This window comes from Cetorhinus maximus, chromosome 1 (genome assembly GCF_964194155.1).
Source record: "Cetorhinus maximus chromosome 1, sCetMax3.hap1.1, whole genome shotgun sequence".
Taxonomy (NCBI): domain Eukaryota; kingdom Metazoa; phylum Chordata; class Chondrichthyes; order Lamniformes; family Cetorhinidae; genus Cetorhinus; species Cetorhinus maximus.
Window position 1 is genome coordinate 231,533,033 of NC_135879.1, and position 23,307 is coordinate 231,556,339.

Sequence of the window (23,307 nt, forward strand, 5' to 3'; positions counted from 1 at the left end):
CACGTTAAATTTGCGACACATTGTGTGGATGCCATGACTGCTTGTTATATCCATTTGTGAGAAACTTACAATGCAAAACCAATCTTTATCGCCCAGTACTATTACCAATTCTGCAACTTATTCAACAATTGAAGTCTATATACTATTAAGCATCTTGTGTAGATTTGCGCTGTCCACAGTCTTTGATCACATTTCACCATTAATATTTATCACTGTAAATTCCTATTCCAAGTTTTACAATTCAGCTTAGCTATGTAAACTGTCACAGTGGAGCTACAGCCTCTGGCCATTAGATGGCTCTGAGCAGCAAGCTTCTGAAACCTTCCCTAATTTGGCTACCAACTTCAACATAAAAGAATATTGATCACCAAACATGCCATGGACAATTTACTAGTGGAATTACTATATATAATCCCACTGCTGACTATTCCTTTCACCTTTCCACTTCTCAAGGTGGTGACTTATTGTTGGATGCATTTCCTTACATGCTAAAAGATCTTGGATGTACCAAATGAGTGACAATTCAACAGTAAGGATCAACAGACTGCTCAACAGAAAAGGGTGCGTGGTTTTACAAAGGCTCAGTTGGTCGCACTCTCATCTCTGATTCAGAAGACTGCAATCCGAGTCCCGCTCCAGAGATTCAATCACAAAATAACCCTAGGGGCGGAAATTTCCCTGCCCGCTGGTGTCGGGCATCATGGCAGGAAGGCCAAAAATTGGTTTCATGATGTCATGATTTTCAATCGTCTGCTCCGTCCGTCAATGGTGGGCCACACTGTCGGACATCGGGAACTTCACTGTAATACATCTGCATATCTTTATAAGACCAGCTCGCAGGAATCATCCCCCCACACCAAATTTACCGCTAACATAGGCGGGAAAACATGCCAGTCTTGACAAGTGTGATGTGCAGGAGTCGGGACTCGCCATCAGGGCCTTGCTCACGTCGCGGACATCCGAGGAGCGGAAGATGCTGGGGCCCTAGAGCAACTGGACCCTGGAGGATTGTCCATCGCATGCTGGGTAGATTCTCATGGACATGGCTCCACCGCAAATCAGCTCACGGAAGGTGGAAGATCGCCATTGAGGGTCTGCTTCGGGGCATCAGTGTCTTGGCCATGGTCTGTTACGCATATCATCGAGGGGGTGGAGAGGAAGGTCCAACTGTGATTAGGAGAGGAAGATGTACCTGGGGGTGGGAGGGGAAGGTGTAGGTTCGACTGGGGGAGGAAGGTGTGTCGGGGAAGGGGGTGCAATGGGTGAGGTTGGGTGGGGGGCGGTGAGGGTAACAAAGGTGTTTTGGGGTGTGAGGTTGGGAGTGGGGGCCACGAAGGTGTTAGGGAGGTGAGGTTGGGAGGGAGGGAACAAATGTGTCTGAGAGTAAGATTGGGAGGGGTACGAAGGGAGTAACGGGGGAGAATACGGCAACTGGAGAGGTAGGTGTAAGGGAAGGAGTTCAGAGTGGGGGAAGGAGCCCAGAGAGGGGAAGGAGTCTAAGGGGAGCAAGGAGTCTGGAGAAGGAAGGAGGAGCCTGGAGATGGGGAGGAGTCAGGGGGGAGGAAGTAGTCCAGAGAGGGGAAAGAATCCAGGGGGAAGAAGGAGTCCAGGGCAAGGATGGAGTCCGGATAGGTGAAGGAGTAAGGGAGGAGGAAGAAATATGGGTGGAGGAAGGAGTCAGAAAGGGGGAAGGGGTGAGGAGTGGGAAAAGAGTGAGCTCAGATGGTCAACTGAAAGTGAACCCCAGCAGGCAGCATTGAAAATGCTCTGGACATTAAGATGAAGGATCTGCGCGCATGGGAGAGTGCTTGCATGAGGCTCCAAAAGGCTCTGCCAAACACATGCACTTCTCCGTCCAGAATCACTCCTGTGTACAGCTGAACTGTTAGTGGAGGGAGGACACATGAAGCCGTAAATGAAGCTGAAAGACACCATTACACATTATTCACTTTTCCAGAAACACTTCATCTAATTCAGGGAGTCAGAGCCTATCCTGACAGGCAATGGGCACTAGGCAGAGTGCACCCAGGACAGAATGCCAGTCCATCACAGGGCACACACAATAGGGAACAATTTTACTGTAGCCAATCCACCTAACCAGTGCAGCTTTGGATGGTGGGAGAGAATTGGAGCACCCAGAGGAAACCCACACAGGCATGGAGAGAATGTACAAACTCCACACAGACTGACACCTGAGATCAGAATCAAACCCGGGTCCCTGAAGCTGTGAAGCAGCAACACTAACCACTGCACCGAGGTGTGAGCATCTGCGCTGGTGCAGGGTGTGGGTAAGCGCTGTGATGGGTCTTCCAGGCTGCTTATTTTCAGCACTTCAACGGAGGAGGTGTCCTTTTGGCTGGAGATGAGGACATGGATGGAGCTGAGGGACTGGCTGACTGAGGGCCTCAGCCATTTGGCAGACCCCCCTGTGCACCAGAGATAATTAGTGCATGGCAGCATAGTCAAAATCAGGAGAGAGAGCACTCACATTTATGTTGAGAGAGGGATGATGTGATATAGGTTCCTCGCGTGGGTGTTTGCTGTTGACCTCACCATCACCACATGGTCCATGTCCTCATCATTCAGCACGATGGCACACTCCTCAAAGTTAGTGAGGGGCCTAATGTGGGCCACTCCTTCCCCGGTCTGGGACCTCTCCCTGCTGTTGTCAACCAGCTTCTCCTGCATGAAAACAGATGGAGTGAGTGTGAGCAGGACACATGGCACTGCGTGGAAAGTTTGTGTAGGGAGTGGAGCCATGGATGGGATGAAGACACGAGCTGGAGAAGATATGACCCTGCTGGAGATGTGAGGCTGTGTGTGAGAGTTAGTGCTGTTGTCCCTTGAGGTCTGAGATCCCTGTGGATGTGTGATGGGATTGTGAGTGTGTGAGTTGCGAGTGATGAGAAGAGTGATTCACCCTGACAGAACGGACGGGACTATTCATCCTCATGCGGCACTGGGTAGCTGTCTTTTATTGCAGGGCGTTGGCGCTGACCACCGCTGCCACTGCCTCCCATGATTGGTGACCTTGGGGGCGGTGGCTGCAGTCTTCTTGCCTTTTGGGGTCATGTTTTCTGTGCAGCAGTCCTGGGCTGGAAGCTCTGAGAGCTGTGCATGCACCTGCACTTTAAATATGGTGCCTGGCATGAGGAAGCAGCGAGGTGACAGTGTGGCAGGCGAATCAGAAGCTGCCTGCCAGTGAAACGGAGTGCTTCCCGGGAATGCCTAATGAATGAGGTGGGAATGGGATGATACGGTGTGAATAGCCGCCATTGCGGTCGGTGGGTAAGACCTTCTTTTCCATGCCCGCTACTGCACTCACTGCAAATCTGGGACAATTCCTCCCTCGGCTGACACTCCAGTGCTGCACTGTTGAAGATGCCGTCTTTTGGATGAGACACTCTCTCTCAGGTGGATGGAAAAGTGCACATGGAACAAATTTGAAGAAACAACATCATGAAAAAACAGATTATTTGATCATTATTCCATTGCTGTTAGTTACATTTTGCAATGCACAAATTAGCTGCTGCATTTCCTACATTGCAACAGTGACTACACTTCAAGAGTAACCATTTGGCTGTAAAGTGCTTTTGGGTGTCCTGAGGTTGCAATATGTATGATATAAATGCAAGTTTTCCACGCAAGGTTCTGATGAAAGGTCATCATGACCTGAATTGTCTTTCTCTCCCCACAGATGCTGTCTGACCTGCTGATTATTTCCATCGTTTTCTGTTTTCGTTTCAGATTTCCAGCATCTGCAATATTTTGCTTCTGTGCACCAATAGCATCAACAAGAATTCAACGTTGGGCTTTGATATTATCTGCGTATGACTATGCATCTATGCACCGTCCTGGCTTGCATATTGAAAATGCAGGCGCACTCAGTCATCTCCCGTTACCCAATAGCATTGTACATGCTCCAGTTCCACAAGAAGTTGTGCTTGCACTGAATTTCTTGCATTCTTCACCTGTGTGTACAAAGCAAATTAGGAATTGGACGGACAGAGATCCGATATTGTCGAAAGTCAGAGACCTTGCATTGCAAGGGTAGTCAAATTCACTAGTGTCTGAAGAGATGAGACCATTCCATGCCAGAGAAACAGAGTTAAGTTGTCAAGATGGAATCTTGTTGTGGGGTTCAAGAGTTGTCATCCCTTCGTAAGGAACAGAAGCACTCTTGTCAGAGCTTCACAGTGCGCATCCAGACATATCGAAGATGAAAATGCTTGCACGAAGCTATGTCTGGTGGCCAGGCATAGACAGTGACATTGAAAGCATGGTCAAGTGCTCTCTCCATTGTCAGCAACAACAGAAGTTGCCTGTTTCAGCTCCACTGCATCCATGGGAGTGGCCTGGTTGCCCCTGGTTTAGACTACATATTAATTATGTAGGACCATTCTTTGGTACCATGTTTTTATAGATTGTAGATGCGCATTCTAAATGGATGGACGTGCATGAAGTCTGATCACTGACACCGAGTGCAACTATTGAAAAGCTGCACCAATGATTTATTATACATGGCCTACTGGAAGTCATTGTTTCAGATAACGGTACAGTCTTTACCAGTACAGAGATTCATGAGTTTAAATGGAATCAGACATATTAAAACAGCACCATATCATCCCTCATCAAATGGCTCAGAGAGCCGTGAAAACTTTCAAATCTGGAATGAAGAGGTTATCCGAAGGTACTCTCGAAATTCGACTTTCCCGCTTTCTTCTCAATTATCGTACACCGCCTCATTCAGCTACAGGGTCAACACCGTCTGAATTATTGATGAAACACCACCTACGTACAAGGTTAAGTCTGATGTTTTCAAACTTAGAGGGGAAGGTAGAGAAGAATCAGAGAATCAAAAATTGAATCACAATATTCATAGCAATGTTTGCAGGTTTACTGTAGGAGACACAGTTTTCATGTGGAATTTTGGAAGTGGACCTTGTTGGGCCCCTGATACAATTGTCTCAGAAACTGGCCCCTTGTCCTTCCAGGTGGAAACGGAAGACCAAATTGTTTGAAAACATGTGGACCATCTTAGGAATAGATGGACATTCCAACAACCAGCTATTCCGCCTGTGATTAACATCCTCCTCACAGCTCACCCTCCCATCCAGCTTGGTGTCATCCACAAATTTGGCGATGTTACATTTGGTTCCCTCATCTAAACCATTAATATATATTGTGAATAGCTGGGGTCCCAGCTATCCCTGCGGTACCCCACTAGTCACTGCCTGCCATTTGGAAAAAGACCCGTTTATTCCTACTCTTTGTTTCATGTCTGCCAACTAGTTTTCTATCCATCTCAATACACTACCCCCAATCCCATGCGCTTTAATTTTACACGCTAATCTCTTATGTGGGACTTTGTCGAAAGCCTTCTGAATGTCCAAATAAACCACATCCACTGGCTCCCCTTCATCAACTCTACTAGTTACATTCTCGAAAAATTCCAGTAGATTATCAAGCATGATTTCCCTTTCATAAATCCATGCTGACTCTGTCTGATTCTGCCACTGTTTGCCAAGTGATCAGCTATTAAACTTTTTATAATGGACTCTAGAATTTTCCCCACTACCGACGTCAGGCTGTCTGGTCTATAATTCCTTGTTTTCTCTCTACCTACCTTTTTAAATAGTGGGGTTATATTGGCTACCCTCCAATCTGTAGGAACTGTTCCAGAGTCTATAGAATCTCAGAAGATGACCACCAATGCATCCATTATTTCTAGGGCCACTTCCTTGTACTCTGGGATATAGATTATCAGGCCCTGGGGATTTATCGGCCTTCAATCCCATCAATTTCACCAACACCATTTCCCTATTAATACTGATTTATTTCCGTTCCTCCCTCTCACTAAACCCTGTGTTCCCCAAGATTTCTGGTATGTTATTTGTGTCCTCCTTTGTGAAGACAGAACCCAAGTATGTATTTAGTTGGTCAGCTATTTTTTTGTTCCCCATTATAAATTCCCCTGTTTCAGACTGTAAGGGACCTACATTTGTCTTCACCAATCTTTTTCTCTTTGCATACCTATAGAAACTTTTACAGTCAATTTTTATGCTTCTCACAAGCTTACACTCGTACTCTATTTTCCCCTTCTTAATCAATCCCTTGGTCCTCCTTTGCTGAATTCTAAAGTGCTCTCAATCCTCAGGTCTGTTGTTTTTTCTGGCCAATTTGTATGTCTCTTCCTTGGATCTAAAACTATCTCTAATTTGCCTTGTAAGCCATGGTTTGGCCACTTTTCCTATTTTACTTTTGCACCAGACAGGAATAAGCAATTGTTGTAGTTCACCCATGCGCTCTTTGAATATTTGCCATTGCCTATCCACTGTCATCCCTTTAAGTAACATTTCCCAATCCATCATAGCCAACTCGTATCTCATACAATGGTAGTTTCCTTTATTCAGATCCAGAACCCTAGTCTCAGAATCAATTACGTCACTCTCCATCTTGATGAAGAATTCTATCATATTATGGTCGCTCATCCCCAAGGGGCCTCGCACAACTAGATTGCAAATTATTCCTTTCCGATTACACAATACCCAGTCTAGGATGGCCTGTTCTCTAGTTGGTTCCTCAACGTATTGGTCCAGAAAACTATCCCGTATACACTCCAGGAATTCCTCCTCTACGGTCTTGTTACTAATTTGATTTGCCCAATCTATATGCAGATTAAAGTCACCCATAATTACATATGTTCTTTTATTGCATGCTTCTCTAATTCCTGTTTAATGCCATTCCCAACATCACCACTACAGTTTGGGGGTCTAAATACAACCCCCACTAATATTTTTTGCCCCTTAGTGTTTCTCAGTTCTACCCATACAGATTCCACATCATCAGAGCTAATATCTTTCCTCACTAGTGCGTTAATTTCCTCTTTAACCAGCAATGCAACTCCGCCACCTTTTCCTTTTTGTCTGTCCTTCCAAAATACTGAATACCCCTGGATGTTCAGTTCCCATCCCTGGTCACCCTGCAGCCATGTCTCCGTAATCCCTACTATATCATACCTGTTTACATCTATTTGCACAGTTAATTCATCCTCTTTATTGCAAATGTTCCTCGCGTTAGGGCACAAAGCCTTAAGGCTTGTCTTTTTAACATTACTTGTCCCGTTTCCAGTATTTTTCACTGAGGCCCTGTTTGATTCTTGCCCTTGATTTCCCTGCCTATCACTTTTCTTATTCCCCTTCTGTCTTTAGTTCTTGTTCTTGATTCCCCCTCCTCTGACTCCTTGCATAGGTTCCCATCCCCCTGCCATTTAGTTTAAACCCTCCCCAACCACTCTAGCAAATATTCCCCCTAGGACATCAGTCCCGGTCCTGCCCAGATGTAACCCATCCAGTTTGTACTGGTCCCACCTCCCCCAGAACTGGTCCCAATGCCCCAGAAATCTGAAATCCTCCCCCTCACACCATCTCTTCAAATATTCAAATGTTCTCTGTAAATAGAAACTGTAAAAAACTAAAGGAGGAGAAAATGTAGTAATTGAAGCTATAGTCTTTCTTACTGCCTATCGGGGTCACGTGATTGTTCTTGGAGGATCCGACCAATGAGCTGTAAGCGTGTGTAATCTGGGGGTTGGGGCTTTACTTGTCGAGGACCTGGTACAAGCATGTAGCATCTGAAAAGCTCTCTGTAATAGTTTATTGTTGAAACCTATCCAGTACATCAAGTCATTACAGATACTGTGGCCAATTGTCATGGCCATACTACCACTTCTGGTAATTCACTACGCACTGGCAATAGAAACCTGAGACCTCCCTGGTCTGGTGTGGTTCAGCATCACACTTAGCAGTACCCTTATCTGGGGGGTCTTGTGGCACAGTGGGTAGTGTCCCCATCCCTATGGCTGATATTCCGGGGTAGAGGTCCTAGGTCTGCATGACCAACCTTGTGACTTGATGGCTGCAGAAGGTGGTCTCCTGGATGTTGGGAGACTGGTCATGACAGCATTGGATTAGTCAAGTCTGGGAATGACTTGATGGTGGCCAAGCTGGTTGATTATTAGCCTGTAAATCCTTATGATTATGCTTATGGCAGGCAGTAAGAATGGAAAAGTTTCCTGGTCAGCCAGAACTGTGTGGTAACCGCAATGCAACAAACTTCCCATGTTAAAAGACTCCAGGTGCAAACTCTTGCCATGGGCTCTGTGGCAAGCATCCTCCTTGCTTTGGGGGGCTGTTGGAGAAAGAAGCAGTACTCTTACTCATTGAGGAAGCCTCCAAAATGGCCTTTCTAAAACCTGGTGACTGTTGTACTCTTTGTACTCTTATGATTTAGGTGTCTTTTGCTCTAAGGCTCGCTACTGTCAGAAAGATATCGATAAGCTCTGCTGACATTTGCAGTTGCTGTTAGCAGTCCTGCTCCACAGGAACATCATTCCCTGAGTACTCACTTTTGTTTAAAATAACTGTACTTACATTAATATTTCTGATGAAGTTGGATATGCTGCAATAAGCCCCTGGCCACCAAAACAATTTCTGCCATGCTAACACAACAACTTGCACTTACATGCTGCCTTTAACGTAGGGCAAACCTGACACAGAGTCATTATCAAACAAAATTTGATACCACATAAAGAGACATTAGGACAGGTGACCAAAGCTCAGTCAATGAGTTTGGTTTTATTAATGGATTAATGGAGGAAAGAAAGGCAGAGAGTTGGAGAGGTTTAGGAAAAGAATTCCAGAACTTTGGGCCTAGCATACCAAAGGCAACAGAGATTTGAGCTCCAGTTATATTGCATGCGAGCTGGGCTAGTGCCAACAGCAACTTGCTTTTATATACTGCCTTTAATGTGGAAATATATTCCAGGGTGCCTCACACAAGCAGTATTAAAAAAAAGGGGACAAGTCAAGGAGACATTAAGAGGATTGACCAAAAGCATAAGCACAGAGGTGCTTTATGAGCAGGATCTTAAAGAAGGAAGGGAAGGTAGCGAGGTCGAAGGGTTTAGGGAAGGAATTACAGAATGCAAGGCAGCTGAAGGCGTGGCCAGCAGTGGCGAGGGGAGAGTAAGAGAAAAGAAAGACTTGTATTTATACAGAACCTTTCACAGCCTCAGGACATCCCACTGCATAGTACAGACAATGAAGTACTTTTGTAGTGTAGTCATCATTGTAGGAATGTAGAGCTCAGGAGGATTGGGGTTTGTAGGGCAGGGGGAGGTTACAGAGATAGGGAAGGGTGAAGCCTGGTGGAATTTGAAAACAAGGAAGAGAATTTTAAATTGGAGGCATTTGGGGACTGGAAGCCATTGTAAGTTAGCAAGGAAATGAGTGATGGGTAAGGGGCCCTCAGTGTGAAATCGTATATAGGCAATGGCTTTTTAGTTGAGTTGCAGAGTTTGGAGGTTGGGATACTGGTCATGACAGCATTGGATTAGTCAAGTCTGGGAATGACAATAACGTGGATGAAAGGCTCAGCAGCAGATGGACTGAGTCAGGGGCAGAGATGAATAAAATTGAGGAAGTAGAAATATGTAGTCTCTGTGGTAGAGAGGATATGGGTCAGAAACTTGACTCGGGATCGAACTGAACGACAATATTCAAACAGTCTGGGCCAACCGGAGACGTTGTCTGGGGAGGTGATACAAAGAGTAGCAAGAGTTTGGAATTTGAGACAATGTCTTTAGTTTATCCCAATGTTTAATGAGACTAGAGGAAACCACAGCTTATCCTGAAGAGGATGCCGAACAAGCACTTTGATAACGCAGAGACAGGAGGCAGTTTAAGAGAAGGGGGAGAGGTAGAGCTGGATATTGTCAGCATACATGACTCCACTGATACTGGCAAAGCATTGTACATGAAAGAGAAAAAGGCATAAAGGCCAACATTAGAGCCTTGAGTGTTCCCGGGGTAGCCAATGCAGGGGTGCGGAGAAGCTATTGCTGGAAATGCTCTAATTATAACTGAATACATATGTATAGAGCCACATGAGAGCAGACCCTCTAAGCTGGACAACAGAGAAAAGGCATTAGAGGATGATGATATGGTTGAACATGTAAAAGGCTGCTGAAAGGTCATAATGGACAAGGAAGGAAAATCCAGATCCCAATGTCCAAATTGCACTCGGAAGGTGGCAACACCAAAGCAAAGGTATCAATTTCTCTGAGGGGACACCCTGTAAATGAAATGAGTCTTGACTGTAAGTTGCTTGCAGTGGTGTTCTTGAGGGAGTTATAGTCCTGTATTTTTGTATTAGAGGCTCTAATAGAGCAGTGAGAGGCATTGACAAAATCTGCTGTAAAATGGTTCTCCAGACACATTATGTTCATAGAGCAAAGTGGGTGGTGTGGTGGTGCAGTGCTGCTTCATAGCTCTGGGGACCCGGGTTCAATCCTGTCCTCGGGTGTATGTCTGTGCGGAGTTTGCATGTTCTCCTTGTGTCTGTGTGGGTTTCTGCCGGGTGCTCCAGTTTCCTCCCACTGTCCAAAGATGTGGATTGGCTACAGTTAAGGTGTGCCCTGTGATGGGCTGGCATCCTGGCCTGGGTGTACTGTGCCCATTGCCTGTTGAGATAGGCTCTGACTCCCCTGAATTGGATGAAGTGGTTCTGGAGAAGTGGGCTGAGTGAGAATATCCTGTGAGTTTCCTAGCTGTGGGAAAGTGGGCGGGATGCCAAAGTTGTTTAAATTAGCCTCAGGATCCCTACATTTGGCAGGGGAGGGGCAGAAACCAGGATTTCCACTCCTGGTTATTATTTACAAATAGACTAGAGCTACCTACCTACTAGAGCTATGCAGTTGTGAAGATCATGGTAAATTGAGCTCAGCTGAGATGCTGTCTTCTGACAAAATAGTTGGCCGAAGCTCATTATCAAGGCTCTATATTAATAATAAGTACATGGACAAGGTACTGGAGGAAGACCAATAACTGCGGAACTGTATCCTGCAAATTCCATCAGAGGGACGGGGAATATAGAACATTGGAAAAGGATATGCTACTAAGGCACCTTCAAAAATCTATAACCCAACATATACTAACTGTAAAATGTATTGTAGAGGATAGTAATCCCATTTCAATATTTTTTTAAAACTTGAAAGCACTTCAAGTTCCTTTTGAGTTGTGCTATTCTGTTCTGAAGGTGAGAGTTAAATGTAAAACATGTTAGTTGTAATTGGCTGAAAACCCCAAAGGCCACTTCTTCTGACAAGGTGATGCCCAATTGCTCTAAAGGTTGATAGGGTCAAACTTCCTAAACACACTGAGGTTAAACTCTGCCGTCATTACCTTCTACCAAATGAAAGAGTCCAATTGCCCAATGATTTACTCACCAACAGATAGAGCAGCAAGTTGCACCTAATGCAGAATACTCAATGATGGTAGTAAAGCACTCAGCTACTTCATACAAATAGAAATAACTACACAAGCTGCAGTGAGTGAAATGCATGCCATTTATTTTTGTGCTTTTTTTCTGTTATTATTGACATTCATAAAAGGAAATGCTGACAAACTCACCCCAATCATTTGGCAAATTGATCCAATAAGAGGAACACAGCTGAAATTTTTGTGTTGCATTGAGCAAGCTGATCTCAGCCAGGATAAAGACTGCAGTTCCACTGCGTCAGGGACTACCAAGAAGACTTGCATTTATATGGTGCTTTTCACAAGCCCAAGAAATCCCAATGGTCTTTACAGCCAATGAAGCACGTTCAAAGTGTAGTCACTGTTGTTCTGTAGGAAATGTAGCAGCCAATTTGTGCACAGCAAGGTCCCACAAACAGCAGTGAAGCAGGTCTGTGATAGGGTGGAAGGCAGGAAAAATTAAATGACAAATGAGTTGAAGGTGCAAGACCAAAAGGAGTGACAGTAGGGCAAGTAAAGAAACAAAAAATAACATTAACTCTTCACAGATGTTGCCTAAACTTTTGGGTTTTTCCAGCATTTTCTGCTTCTATTTCAGATTTCCAGGATCTGCAACACTTTGTTTAAGCACTTTAGAAATATAATAGAAATCTGGCAGTCAATTTGCAGACAGTTCTCCCCAATGTGTTGGCTCATATTTATCTCTTAACAAACACCATTAAAATACATAATCTCGTCATTATTATATTATTCTTTGTGGAAACTTGCTGTGAGAAAATTGGCTATCACATTTCATACATTACAACAGTGGCTACGCCAGCGCTGCCATGATGGGCTGAATGGCCTCCTTCTGCGCCGTTAAAATTCTCTGATTCTGAGATTCATTGGCTGTAAAATCCTTTACGATGCCCCGAGGTCACGAAAAGTGCTAGATAAATACAACTGTTAATTTGTGTAAACAGCAATACGATAATTGCCAGATAATCTGATTTTATGATGCTGGTTGAGGGATCAACATTTTCCAAGACAATATTTTGCAACAGTGCCATGGGATCATCCACCATGATGGGGTCCTCGGTTTAACATCTAAAAGGCAGTCTCTGGTGTGGTATTGAATGAATGCTGCACTGAAGCGTCAGACTGAGTTATACGCTCAAATCACTGGAGTGGGATTTGAACACACACCCTTCTGATGCAAAGCCAAGAGTGTTACCACAAAGGCAAGTCTAACACAGGAAAACAGACAGAGGCCATTCAGCTAATCATCCTTGTGTTAGCTCATTGAAAAGAGTTACCCAATTATTCCCCCCTCCCCACTCTTTCCCCATCGCCTTGCAATGTTCCCCCTCTTTTTATGTATGTATCCAACTCCCTTTCGAAAGTAACTATTGAACTTGCTCCCACTGCCCTTTCAGACTGAGCATTCCAGGTCAGAACAATTGGCTGTAAAACAATTTGGCTCACAGTTTTGAGCTCCTGAGAAGAAAGGTAGGAGACAGTTGGGTAATTTTTGAGTGGAACACAGAAAATATGTTATATACGTAGATAATTATGATCGGAAGCTTGTAACTTAATCTCAGAGTTCAGATCTCAGTGTTCTCAGTGTTAATCTCAGTGTTCATAAACCACAGCAGTTTGGCAGTCCCAGTTTACATTGTTAGCTCAACCACTCAATTAGGTAATAGTTATGTGAGTGACTTCCAGCTTTCACCATCGTCCTGGTATTAAAACTATGCTTTTTAAAAAGAAAAGTCGCTCCCTTGTGTTTTAAGTGCTACAGAAATTATGCTAACGTTTCCCAAAGTACCAATCTAACCGAATGCAAAAATAGGCTTAAAACCCACGTGAAGTTATGAATGAAAAGATTCCCATTAATTTGAGGAAACTGCCATTTGCCTTGTCCTAAACGTACCACTTTGTATACTGGGGGAGTTTAAAACCTGGATCTAAGGAGCTCTACTTTTAGCAGAGAAATCTTTGTTTGCATCGGACCGTGGTATACTATTTAAGGGCTGTGCGAGCAACTGGGAAATTCGCCGGGTAATACTGACATCCAGTCCAGCGAAATATTCAAATCCTTTCCAGTGACACTTAGAAAATAAATGCGCAACTCGTTTAAACACTGCCATCGGACATTGAGCCGTTTTCGTTAAAAGAGGAGCTGCGGATTCTCAGAGACTGAGCGTATGATGAATCCTCGTTTCCTGTAACACTCCAGACCAGTGAAATTGTGAGGCATTGGGGCTGAACACGTCAGGGTCACTTGTTTAGCTGACTGAATGTAGTCCAATTCTGCTCTTATTACACGGGGCTCAGACTCGCGTTTTGGGAATCACATACCGTCCAAATTTCTCATCAAAATCATCGCTGATAATTATTTTCGATGAGAGTTGTATCTAGTTATTTTCCGACCCGAACAGAAACACATTGAAAGTGAGTCATTTTTAAGATTCTGTCGGCAAAAAGGGAACGATTTATGAGTTTTCTCTCTCTCCAAAACTGGAGGAAATTCTCTGCTGTCAAAACCTCCCCATTTGTTTGGTTCGGGTTTCACATCCAAAATCCCACTTGTGAAGATATAAATCAAATGTTGCCGTTCACCGGCGCTTACGAATCTGCAAATCGCTGGCTGGCTGCCTTTACGAATTATGTGACCATTTGTTTTAATCAATTGAAGGCTGTATAACATTTTAATCTTCGTCCATGTTAAACTTACACTGCGTAGGTTAAACGTTATTATTTAGTTAATGCATTTTTTTTTAATTTTTGGAGCGGGTAAACCCGAAATCGAGGTGAATTTAATGAGGAGACGACCACCCTCAACAGAACATCAGTTATTTCGGTTGGGAGACTTTAAAGCCGAGGACGATTAAACAAAAAAATCGTTTCTGTTCGTACCGAAATCAATCAAAACAAATCAGGGCCAGTAGTTGCCATAGATTGAAAAATGTGCTTTTTTTGTGTGTGTTGTTTCGAAGGGTGTGAAAATAACCAAGAGGCATGAAACGAATCCGAAATGTAGGATTGGACCAAGGTTGCTGTGTGTGTGTGTGTATGTGTGTGTTGAATAGGAGTGCCGCACCAAACTAACATGGTAAATGGTGAGGGTGCTTCTTGGAAATGGGAGAGTGCGTTCAGGAGACGGTGGGGGTGTGGGGATGGACTGTGTTTTGTGGTGCGCTCTGTTCTTTCGTAGGAAGTGTTTATTCAGCGGATTTAAGCTTCAAAAAGGTACTGGAGAGAGAGGCAAACGGGCGAGGGCTATGATGAACTTTAGAGAGACATTGCTCATTTTTTAAAAAAAAATAGGAAATCGCGGTTTATTTTTATGATTGGGCGAATTAAGTTTATAAGATTTTGCATTGCAAATCCGATCTGGTCGCTCTAACCTCAGGGATTCAAACTATCCCCCCCTCCCCACCACTAATGTGTCGCTGATGGTTTTAACCTTAGTCCGATGTCCTTTTATTAAAAGAGTATTTATTGGAATCGATCTGGTCTCTTTAGCATGAGAGTCGATCGATAGCAGATTTAGCCTCCAGTTTGCAACGATTTTAAACCCTTTACTGGATCCTCTGCGTCGGGTCAGTTTTGACTGAAGCGGCCTCTGAAAGTGAGAACAGGTGACTGTGTTTGTGCTGCCAGTCTCTGCCAGACCAGGTTTTTACGCTGCACCTTGAATATTTATTTCTGGCTTCTCATTCTCGCTCCATTGCCCCTGAACGGAAGAATCTGCTTCTATTTTATCTGTCAGGTCTCTGTGCAGCACCCGAACCGTTTTACATTGCCTACTTTTTTCCATGGCCTGTTACTTAATACCGGAGTCCTAATGATTAATGTGGCGAGTTAAAACACGGGGGACAAGTGCATTTATGCGCATATGTTATGATCCTTTTCAAAGTCAAATATCACACACACACACACATATATGTATGTATGCCAGAAGACTAAATGGACATGCGGTGATTAATTTAAGCAGCATATTTTAATAATTATCGCCTGTTTTGACAATCGATACTTCCCAAACCTCGTTTCCTTTCGCTTGTACAAAATAGATACAATTATTCCATATATATTGTGTCGAACATGTAAATGTCAACCTTATTTTTGTCCTTTCTACTGTATCGCAATGTGCCAATGCCAGGGTAGAAATCAGCTTATAAATCAGGTTATAAGTGGCAGTTTTAAACTCCTAAACTATCAGTTAGTTTTCTGCGCCTTTTGATGTGGGGCTGAATGAAGAGTGGCAGGGTGAATCGATTCCGAGGAAGTCTGTAGGTTTACGGGTATGCCATGATAATTGTCCACTTATCCCGTGTCTGACCCCAGTACACACTTTCCAAACTATCCGCAGAATTATGAACACACTTTGACATTGAAACATATACGATTCTGAGGGCACTTGATAGGATGGGTACCGGGAGGTACCCCTTTTGCGTGAGGCTAGAACAAATATCACACACATATATATATATATATGTATGTATGTATGCCGGAAGACTAAATGGACATGCGGTGATTAATTTAAGAGACTAAGAGGTCTCCTTTTTAAGATGGGGGTGAGGAGAAATTTTTTTCCCTCTCTGTCTGTGGAATTCTCTTCCCCAGAAAGCAGTGGGGACTGGGTCATCGAATTTGTTCAAAGCTGAGTTAGGTTTTCGATAGACAAGGGAGTGAAGGGAGGGTTATGGAGAAAAGTGGAGTTGAGGCTAAATTCAGATCATCTTTTCGAATAGCGGAGCAGGTTCGAAGGGCCGAGTGGTCTACTCCTAAATCCTATGTTCCAATGGACGTGGAAAGAATTCATTTTCAAATTTCACCCCACTTTCTATATATTTTGCTGATGGAAGTGTAACATTTGTCACAACTTGTTTTTAAAGAGAAAACTTGCATTTTTACAGATTCCAGATAGACGCGTCCTGTGTGTGTCCTTTTTTTAATATTAGGAGTTATGTTTGCTTATATTAATCTCTAACTTTGGATAGTATTGTGCTCGCTGTTAAGAGAAGGCAGCTAGTCTCGGAACAACTCACTGGATAAAACTCACTGTATAAATGCCACTACACTCGTATAAAAGCTCCTTGCTGGTTAGCAATGCTCTTAAGTGTGGAAAACGCTTTTGCCTTATCCAACGCCCGGCCCGCTACCCCCAGCCGGAAACTCTTTCGAGTTATCAACAGTCACAGATTGCAACTCTTTCGAGTACAATCACAGTTCTTGGTTTCCGGGAGTGGGACATGAACCCACAACCCTCGGATTCAAAGGCGAGGGTGCTATGAACTGAGCCACAGCTGACACCTCTTAATGTTTCTACCCGGTTTCGAACCGGTGACCTTTCGCGTGTTAGGCGAACGTGACAACCACTACACTACAGAAACTACCGCTACCCCCAGCCGGAACAGGCTAATCAATTAATTCTCTCCCAATTAATCATAACATTGATTTTTCTATATTATTAGTCATGAAAAAGCTCTTGGTTGGAACTGGATCCGTGACACTTATGTTATAAAAACCATATGTAAGTATATTTGTGGCCCTTTTAAAACAAATTAAGTTGTGATGGAAGTGACCGTATTAATCAGAACAATATTTCTATTAACCTTGTTAAGCGGTGTGAGCTATTAAGATAACACGTAAAGCCATGCATATTAACACTGGTGCTAAAAGAAAATACCTACGAGTGGTACAACATCTTTGACCGAGACATTATTTCCTTCATTAACAAAAATACTATTTTTGCCAACTCTTTTTGCAAAGGGCTAAATGCCAGTAAAATAAGATTCCAGACGAATTTTTAAATTTTAAATTTTGTTCTCTATTCTACTGAACCTAAAGACAAAAAAATATATACTTTTTGGTTTTAAACAATTAACTCTTCCATATTGCGGGATGTCTGACGGCGGAACTTAATTTGCAGGTGTTTATTTGCACCATGTATTTATATCCAAACAGCTTCAATTCAAACCGAATCCACGCTGGAGTACACCTGCAGCCACAGGCTTTGTCGATTGAGCAAGAGTTTTAACACTCAGTCCCAGTTCCACACCTTCGTGGCTTTAGCCAACGGTGTTTTCTGTAACATTTCAAACAGTCCCTCTCCGCCAAACGGGCCTGTATTTTGTCTCCAGATATTTGTAATTAACATTCTTGTGTAAATACCATCCCCTCCCCTCAAAACGATTTTAATAAATGAACAAGATTTTTTAAAAAAAAATTGCTGGTTAGAATCGGTCGATAAACTATCATATTCTGGTTGTGTCTGAGATGATAACCCAGTGCTCCCTAAAAACCTACCGCCCTGACCAAGCTAGTGGTCACCTGTCCCAACGTCTCTTTTATGTGGCTGGGTGTTAAATGTTGTTTGGAAGTGTTGCTGCGCAGCGCCACGTTGGCCGCATCAAAGTGCTATGTAGAGTGTGCAGGTTGTCGCAGGTCGAAACCAGGGGTCAGTTCGCCCTTTACCGTCTGGCGCTTTCTTCAGTGACCCTGCCCCAACCTGGGAGATGCCCACAGAAGGGGATTGGGGCACCAAGAGTTCTCTAAAACCGGAGAAGTAAACGTGATTATGTGGCAAGTTCGGTGAGATAACTAGGGGCAGTTAGAGTTCTTCTGGGAAGGGCCCTTAGTTACCCAGTCCTTTTGGAGGTTAATTGTGGAAGGTTAAACGTCCGGGTGTATGGATTGAGGTTAACTCGCCCCCCCCCCGCTTCGTAAATTCGGTTTTAACACAGGGCACCGCCCTGAACTGCAAAGACTCAGGCGCGAATAACCAGCGCTGCTCAAAAAGTTTTCTGCCTTCACTTGGAAGAGGTTGAATAATGATCGAGTCAGGCGATAAAGCCGATATATAAAACACAAACTTTTGTTAAAGGAGCAAACTCGAAGACACAGACCTCTTAACAGAGGTCGTCTTGTCTTTTTTTTAAAAAAAAATAATAATCTCGTTGGTTCAGTGAAACAAACAGCAAAACTCCTCGCCCCGAAAGGTTTTTTTTTTCCCCCCGAAACGTCTGAGGCAGTTTTGAGAGGTGATTAAAGGTGTTTTTCTTTTCATTGTGTGGCACAGATTGTTCCACTTTGCAGACAGCTCTCGGCGAGGGACAATGAGTTGAATGAGTGGCCCTCCGTTTCTTTCCTGGCGTCTGATTGGTGATCTGTCATTGCTTTTCCACCTCCACCCCCCCTCTCTCTCTCTCTCTCTCACTCACTCACTCTCTCTCTCTCTCCAAATACCTCCCCTCTTTCAGTACCTAGCTTTGCAACTGGCTGTTGGAGAGAGGTGGGGGCTATACAGAGAGAGAGGGAGGTGGGGTGGAAGGTCTATATGACACTCTGTGGCCCCCGGGCGATGCTGATTTCTAGATAAGGTCTATAAATAAAGCAGCTCCAGCATTCCTTCGCACCTGTCGTTGGAAGAACCTCGGGACGGTCTCTTTCCCGCACACCCTCTTTCCCTGGCAGGGCTGGATTATGAACTCTGCTGCCTCTTTACATGCCAGCTCCCCACAGCTCCGTCCCAAAGCAGGGCAGCAAGCCTCCGACATGTCAGTCTACTGCGAGAACTTCAACAGGTACCACCACCACCACCACCACCAGCAGAGCCTGCACCCCTCGCCCAGGCCGGCCAACTACCCGCTGGGGGAGTACCACGGGGCGACCAACCCTTACCTGTGGCTCAACGGGCCGGGGGTCAGCGGCTCGCCGCCTTACCTGGGCGCCAACAACCCGGGCCCCTTCGCCGGACCTCCCTACGGCGGCCAGAAGCAGTTCCTGGGCGGCTCCTCGGGCTTCGGCGGGGGCGAGCTGGCCTGGCTCTCCATCAGCAGCCAAGAGGAGTTGCTCAAGCTGGTCAGGCCCCCTTACTCTTACTCGGCTCTCATTGCCATGGCCATTCAGAACGCCCCGGACAAGAAGCTGACCCTGAGCCAGATCTACCAGTACGTGGCCGAGAACTTCCCCTTCTACAAGAAGAGCAAGGCGGGCTGGCAGAACTCCATCCGCCACAACCTCTCCTTAAACGACTGCTTCAAGAAGGTGCCCAGGGACGAGGACGATCCAGGTGAGAGTCGGCCCTCCACTCATTTCCTTTTCATTTTTAAGACTGAAGGCGGGGGGTGGGGGGTGGGGGGGGGGGGACCATTCGGCCCGTCGTGTCTGTGTCAGCACTTTTGGAATGAATGAATTCCACCCCCCCTCCTTCCCCCACCCCAGCTCTATCTCTCTACCGCCCCCACCCCAGGTCTATCTCTCTACCCCCCCCAGGTCTATCTCTCTACCCCCCCCAGCTCTATCTCTCTACCCCCCCCCAACCCCAGCTCTATCTCTCTACCCCCCCCAGCTCTATCTCTCTACCCACCCCCCAGCTCTATCTCTCTACCCCCCCCAGGTCTATCTCTCTACCCCCCCCAGCTCTATCTCTCTACCCCCCCCAGGTCTATCTCTCTACCCCCCCCAGCTCTATCTCTCTACCCACCCCCCAGCTCTATCTCTCTACCCCCCCCAGGTCTATCTCTCTACCCCTCCCAGCTCTATCTCTCTACCCCTCCCAGCTCTATCTCTCTACCCCCCCCCCACCCCAGCTCTATCTCTCTACCCCCCCCCCCACCCCAATCTCTCTACCCCTCCCAGCTCTATCTCTCTACCCCCCCCAGCTCTATCTCTCTACCCCCCCCAGGTCTATCTCTCTACCCCCCCCAGCTCTATCTCTCTACCCACCCCCCAGCTCTATCTCTCTACCCCCCACCCCTCCAGCTCTATCTCTCTACCCCCCACCCCTCCAGCTCTATCTCTCTACCCCCCCCACCCCAGCTCTATCTCTCTACCCCCCACCCCTCCAGCTCTATCTCTCTACCCCCCACCCCTCCAGCTCTATCTCTCTACCCCCCCCACCCCAGCTCTATCTCTCTACCCCCCACCCCTCCAGCTCTATCTCTCTACCCCCCCCCCACCCCAGCTCTATCTCTCTACCCCCCACCCCTCCAGCTCTATCTCTCTACCCCCCACCCCAGCTCTATCTCTCTACCCCCCCCCACCCCAGCTCTATCTCTCTACCCCCCACCCCTCCAGCTCTATCTCTCTACCCCCCCCACCCCAGCTCTATCTCTCTACCACCCCCCCCACCCCCCCACCCCAGCTCTATCCCCTCAGCCCTGCACACATGTTGAATGGTGTATGTACATATCCGAGGGGGAATGAGACCCTTGGCCACGGGGGAGAAGGCGGGGAGGGTGAATTGCTCAGACGGGGTGGGGGGAGGGGGGGGCGGAACAGGCGCGATGGGCCGAACGGCCTCCCGCTGGCGCTGTAACACTTTTCTCTGCTCTACCTTTACTTCATTCGGCCAGCCTGTCACGGCCAACAGTTTGAGAACCTGGCAGCGCCAACGCGTCCCAATAGGATCATCATCTGTGCTGGCGGTGAATCGATTCCCAAATACCAGCCCGTCACCTCCAAATCACACTTGTCACCCACTCCTCCCCCATGTATTTAAACCGAAGAATTTGCAAAGCCTCCAACGTATACGAGTCCAAAAGAGATAGAAAAAAACCCCAGAGGGTTAGAAATTGGGAATTTCGAGAGGTTTTGCGGCCACCTCGTTGTTTGGGCCGAGCGATCTTCATGGCGATAAAAACAAAAAGCTAAAAGCTACTGCGGATGCTGGAAATCCAAAACAAAAACAGAATTACCTGGAAAAACTCAGCAGGTCTGGCAGCATCGGTGTCTCCACCGATGCTGCCAGACCTGCTGAGTTTTTCCAGGTAATTCTGTTTTTGTTTTGGATCTTCATGGCGAGTTGTCTGGGGAAAGTTTCCTCCCAGCTGAAACACTCCCTTCAAAACACTCCGGCTTACTCGGTCAGGCCGCCTTTTATACAGGGAACTCGGTGTTGTTAGTCATAAAGTCAAAATGTTCCTTATTTTATACAACAGCAGAAGGGGAGCCAGACTCTGAGACTTGCACTGCACTGGGGACTCACTATTAACTTTCAGAAGAGATTGAGATTAAATGGAATATGGAAAGCGGGCGTTTGTTAGAAAGCCGAATGGGCTCCTCCTGTGCTCTCAGACTCTGGAGCTTGAGTTATGACCTTTGCATTATTCCCCAGCACTGGTTCGGACCCACCAGCGTTTGCTAGCCCACCCTCATAACCCCGTAAACCGCTCATTTTACGCCCGGTTTACCTTTATTCACTGCTTATTTTGAGAATTTGATATCATTCGCACCCCTCCTCTCTCCCAAAATGTGTTTTATTTCTCCCCCGCCCCTGTTAGAAGTTGTTTACTGCAATGATATGCTGATGTTGCAAAAGCAAGCTCACAGTAAATTGGGATTTCTTTTCCCCCTTTTCTGTTTTGAACGAGCAGGAAAAGGGAATTACTGGACTCTCGACCCCAACTGCGAAAAGATGTTCGACAACGGTAACTTTCGCAGGAAGAGGAAGCGGAGAACTGACTCCAACCCGGGCCTCGGGGGGTCGCTCATTGCCAAAACCCAGGACAGTCCAGGGCCTCCCGGCCTGAAGATGACCGACAGCCCGCCGCTGTTGCTGGAAGCCACCTCACCGGAGCCCGAACACTCCCGGGGCTCCACCGACGACCCGAAACCTTCCACGCCCTCGTCCAGCCCTTGTCTGAACAGTTTCTTCAGCAGCATGACAGCCATCGGCAGTGGACCCATCAGCAGACAAGTGTCAATGGGACTCGCCAATGACTTGCTTCAGAGGAATGTGTCTGGACTCGGTTCCTATTCCTCCAACAGTAGCTTGTCCTCGCAGGAAGCCACCGAGCTGACGGACGCCTTTCACTTAAACCGCGCGGGTTATTACAACTCTTTCTCGGGGGGTCAGACAAACCAGTTCAACAGTCACTTCTACAACAGCTTCAGCGTCAACAGTTTGATTTATCCCAGAGAAGGCACGGAGGTCTGAGGAAAGAAACAAAACAGGTCGTGTGGAAAGTGAAGAGTTCAACCCGCTATCTGCAACTTCACATTCTCTCCATCTTCAATCACATTCTCTCCACCTTCAATCACATTCTCTCCATCTTCAATCACATTCTCTCCATCTTCAATCACATTCTCTCCATCTTCAATCACATTCTCTCCATCTTCAATCACATTCACTCCATCTTCAAACACATTCTCTCCATCTTCAATCACATTCTCTCCATTTTCAATCACACGCTTTATCTTCAATCTCTCTTCAACCGCACTCTCTCCACAATCACACTCTCCACCTGTTTCACTCTTTCCATCTTAAATCGTACCCTGCATCTTCAATCACACTCTCCATCTTCAATCTCTCTTCAATCACACTCTCTCCACCCGTTTCACTCTTTTTATCTTAAATCGTTCTCTCCATCTTCAATCACACTCTATCTTCAATCTTTCTCTTTCTCGCTCTCTCCATCTTCGAACTCACTCACCCACCCTTTCTCATTCGCAGCTCACTAATCGGAACTTTTGCACAGTTTTTTACCCTCGACTTCTGTGAAAATTACCCGCATTTTGGTTTACTTTACTCTGTTTACTGATATATTTTGTATGAAATGCAGTGACTGAAGGGTTTGGAGCGACCCCACACTGAGTGTTAGGTTGAAGCGCCCGAAGATGTTTGAGTGAACGACATTCGGTCTGTTCAGGCTGTGTCCCTGTAAGATGGTGCTACCACAGTTTGTGTGTTTAATGTTGAAAGATCCGAGCAGACTTTGGGGACGATTGACATCAAAATGTATAATTTGGCTGTAGGATTGTCTAAAGTGACGAAAAATATCCCATTGGTGCTGAAATTAGACTCCCTTAAACTAACCGGACATAAATTTCTCTGCTATTAAAAACAGAAAATGCTGGAAAAACTCAACAGATTTGGCAACATCTGTGTAGAGAGAGAAAAACAGTTAAAGTTTCAAGCCCCAGTATGACTTCTTTGGAACTTTCTCTAGATTTTTCTCCAGATTTCTCTGGACTTTTTTCATAAGAGCCCTGTATTGAA

The 23,307-nt window shown here is 45.7% G+C and overlaps 1 protein-coding gene, 1 long non-coding RNA gene and 1 other non-coding gene across 3 annotated transcripts; 2 read left to right on the plus strand and 1 right to left on the minus strand.

Annotated features, from left to right (window-relative positions):
- The first annotated feature begins 13,392 nt into the window (after positions 1–13,392).
- LOC144692199 (uncharacterized) lies at positions 13,393–17,708 on the plus strand. The gene is made up of 3 exons (XR_013579288.1): positions 13,393–13,751; positions 16,778–16,836; positions 17,271–17,708. It is a non-coding gene; the product is annotated as an uncharacterized LOC144692199 (long non-coding RNA).
- Positions 16,624–16,696, minus strand: trnav-aac (transfer RNA valine (anticodon AAC)). The gene has a single exon. It is a non-coding gene; the product is annotated as a tRNA-Val (tRNA).
- A 929-nt stretch (positions 17,709–18,637) lies between the features above and the next one.
- Positions 18,638–22,320, plus strand: foxi2 (forkhead box I2). Its single transcript, XM_078560889.1, has 2 exons — positions 18,638–19,377; positions 21,683–22,320. The coding sequence occupies exons 1-2, from the start codon at positions 18,789–18,791 to the stop codon at positions 22,243–22,245; spliced, it is 1,152 nt and encodes a 383-aa protein (XP_078417015.1). The 5' UTR covers positions 18,638–18,788; the 3' UTR covers positions 22,246–22,320.
- The last annotated feature ends 987 nt before the right edge of the window (positions 22,321–23,307 follow it).

Coding starts and splice junctions, on each gene's coding strand:
- foxi2 (XM_078560889.1), top strand. CDS start 18,789: ATGAACTCTGCTGCCTCTTTACATGCCAGCTCCCCACAGCTCCGTCCC. Junction 19,378..21,682: donor CAGGGACGAGGACGATCCAG/GTGAGAGTCGGC, acceptor TTGAACGAGCAG/GAAAAGGGAATTACTGGACT.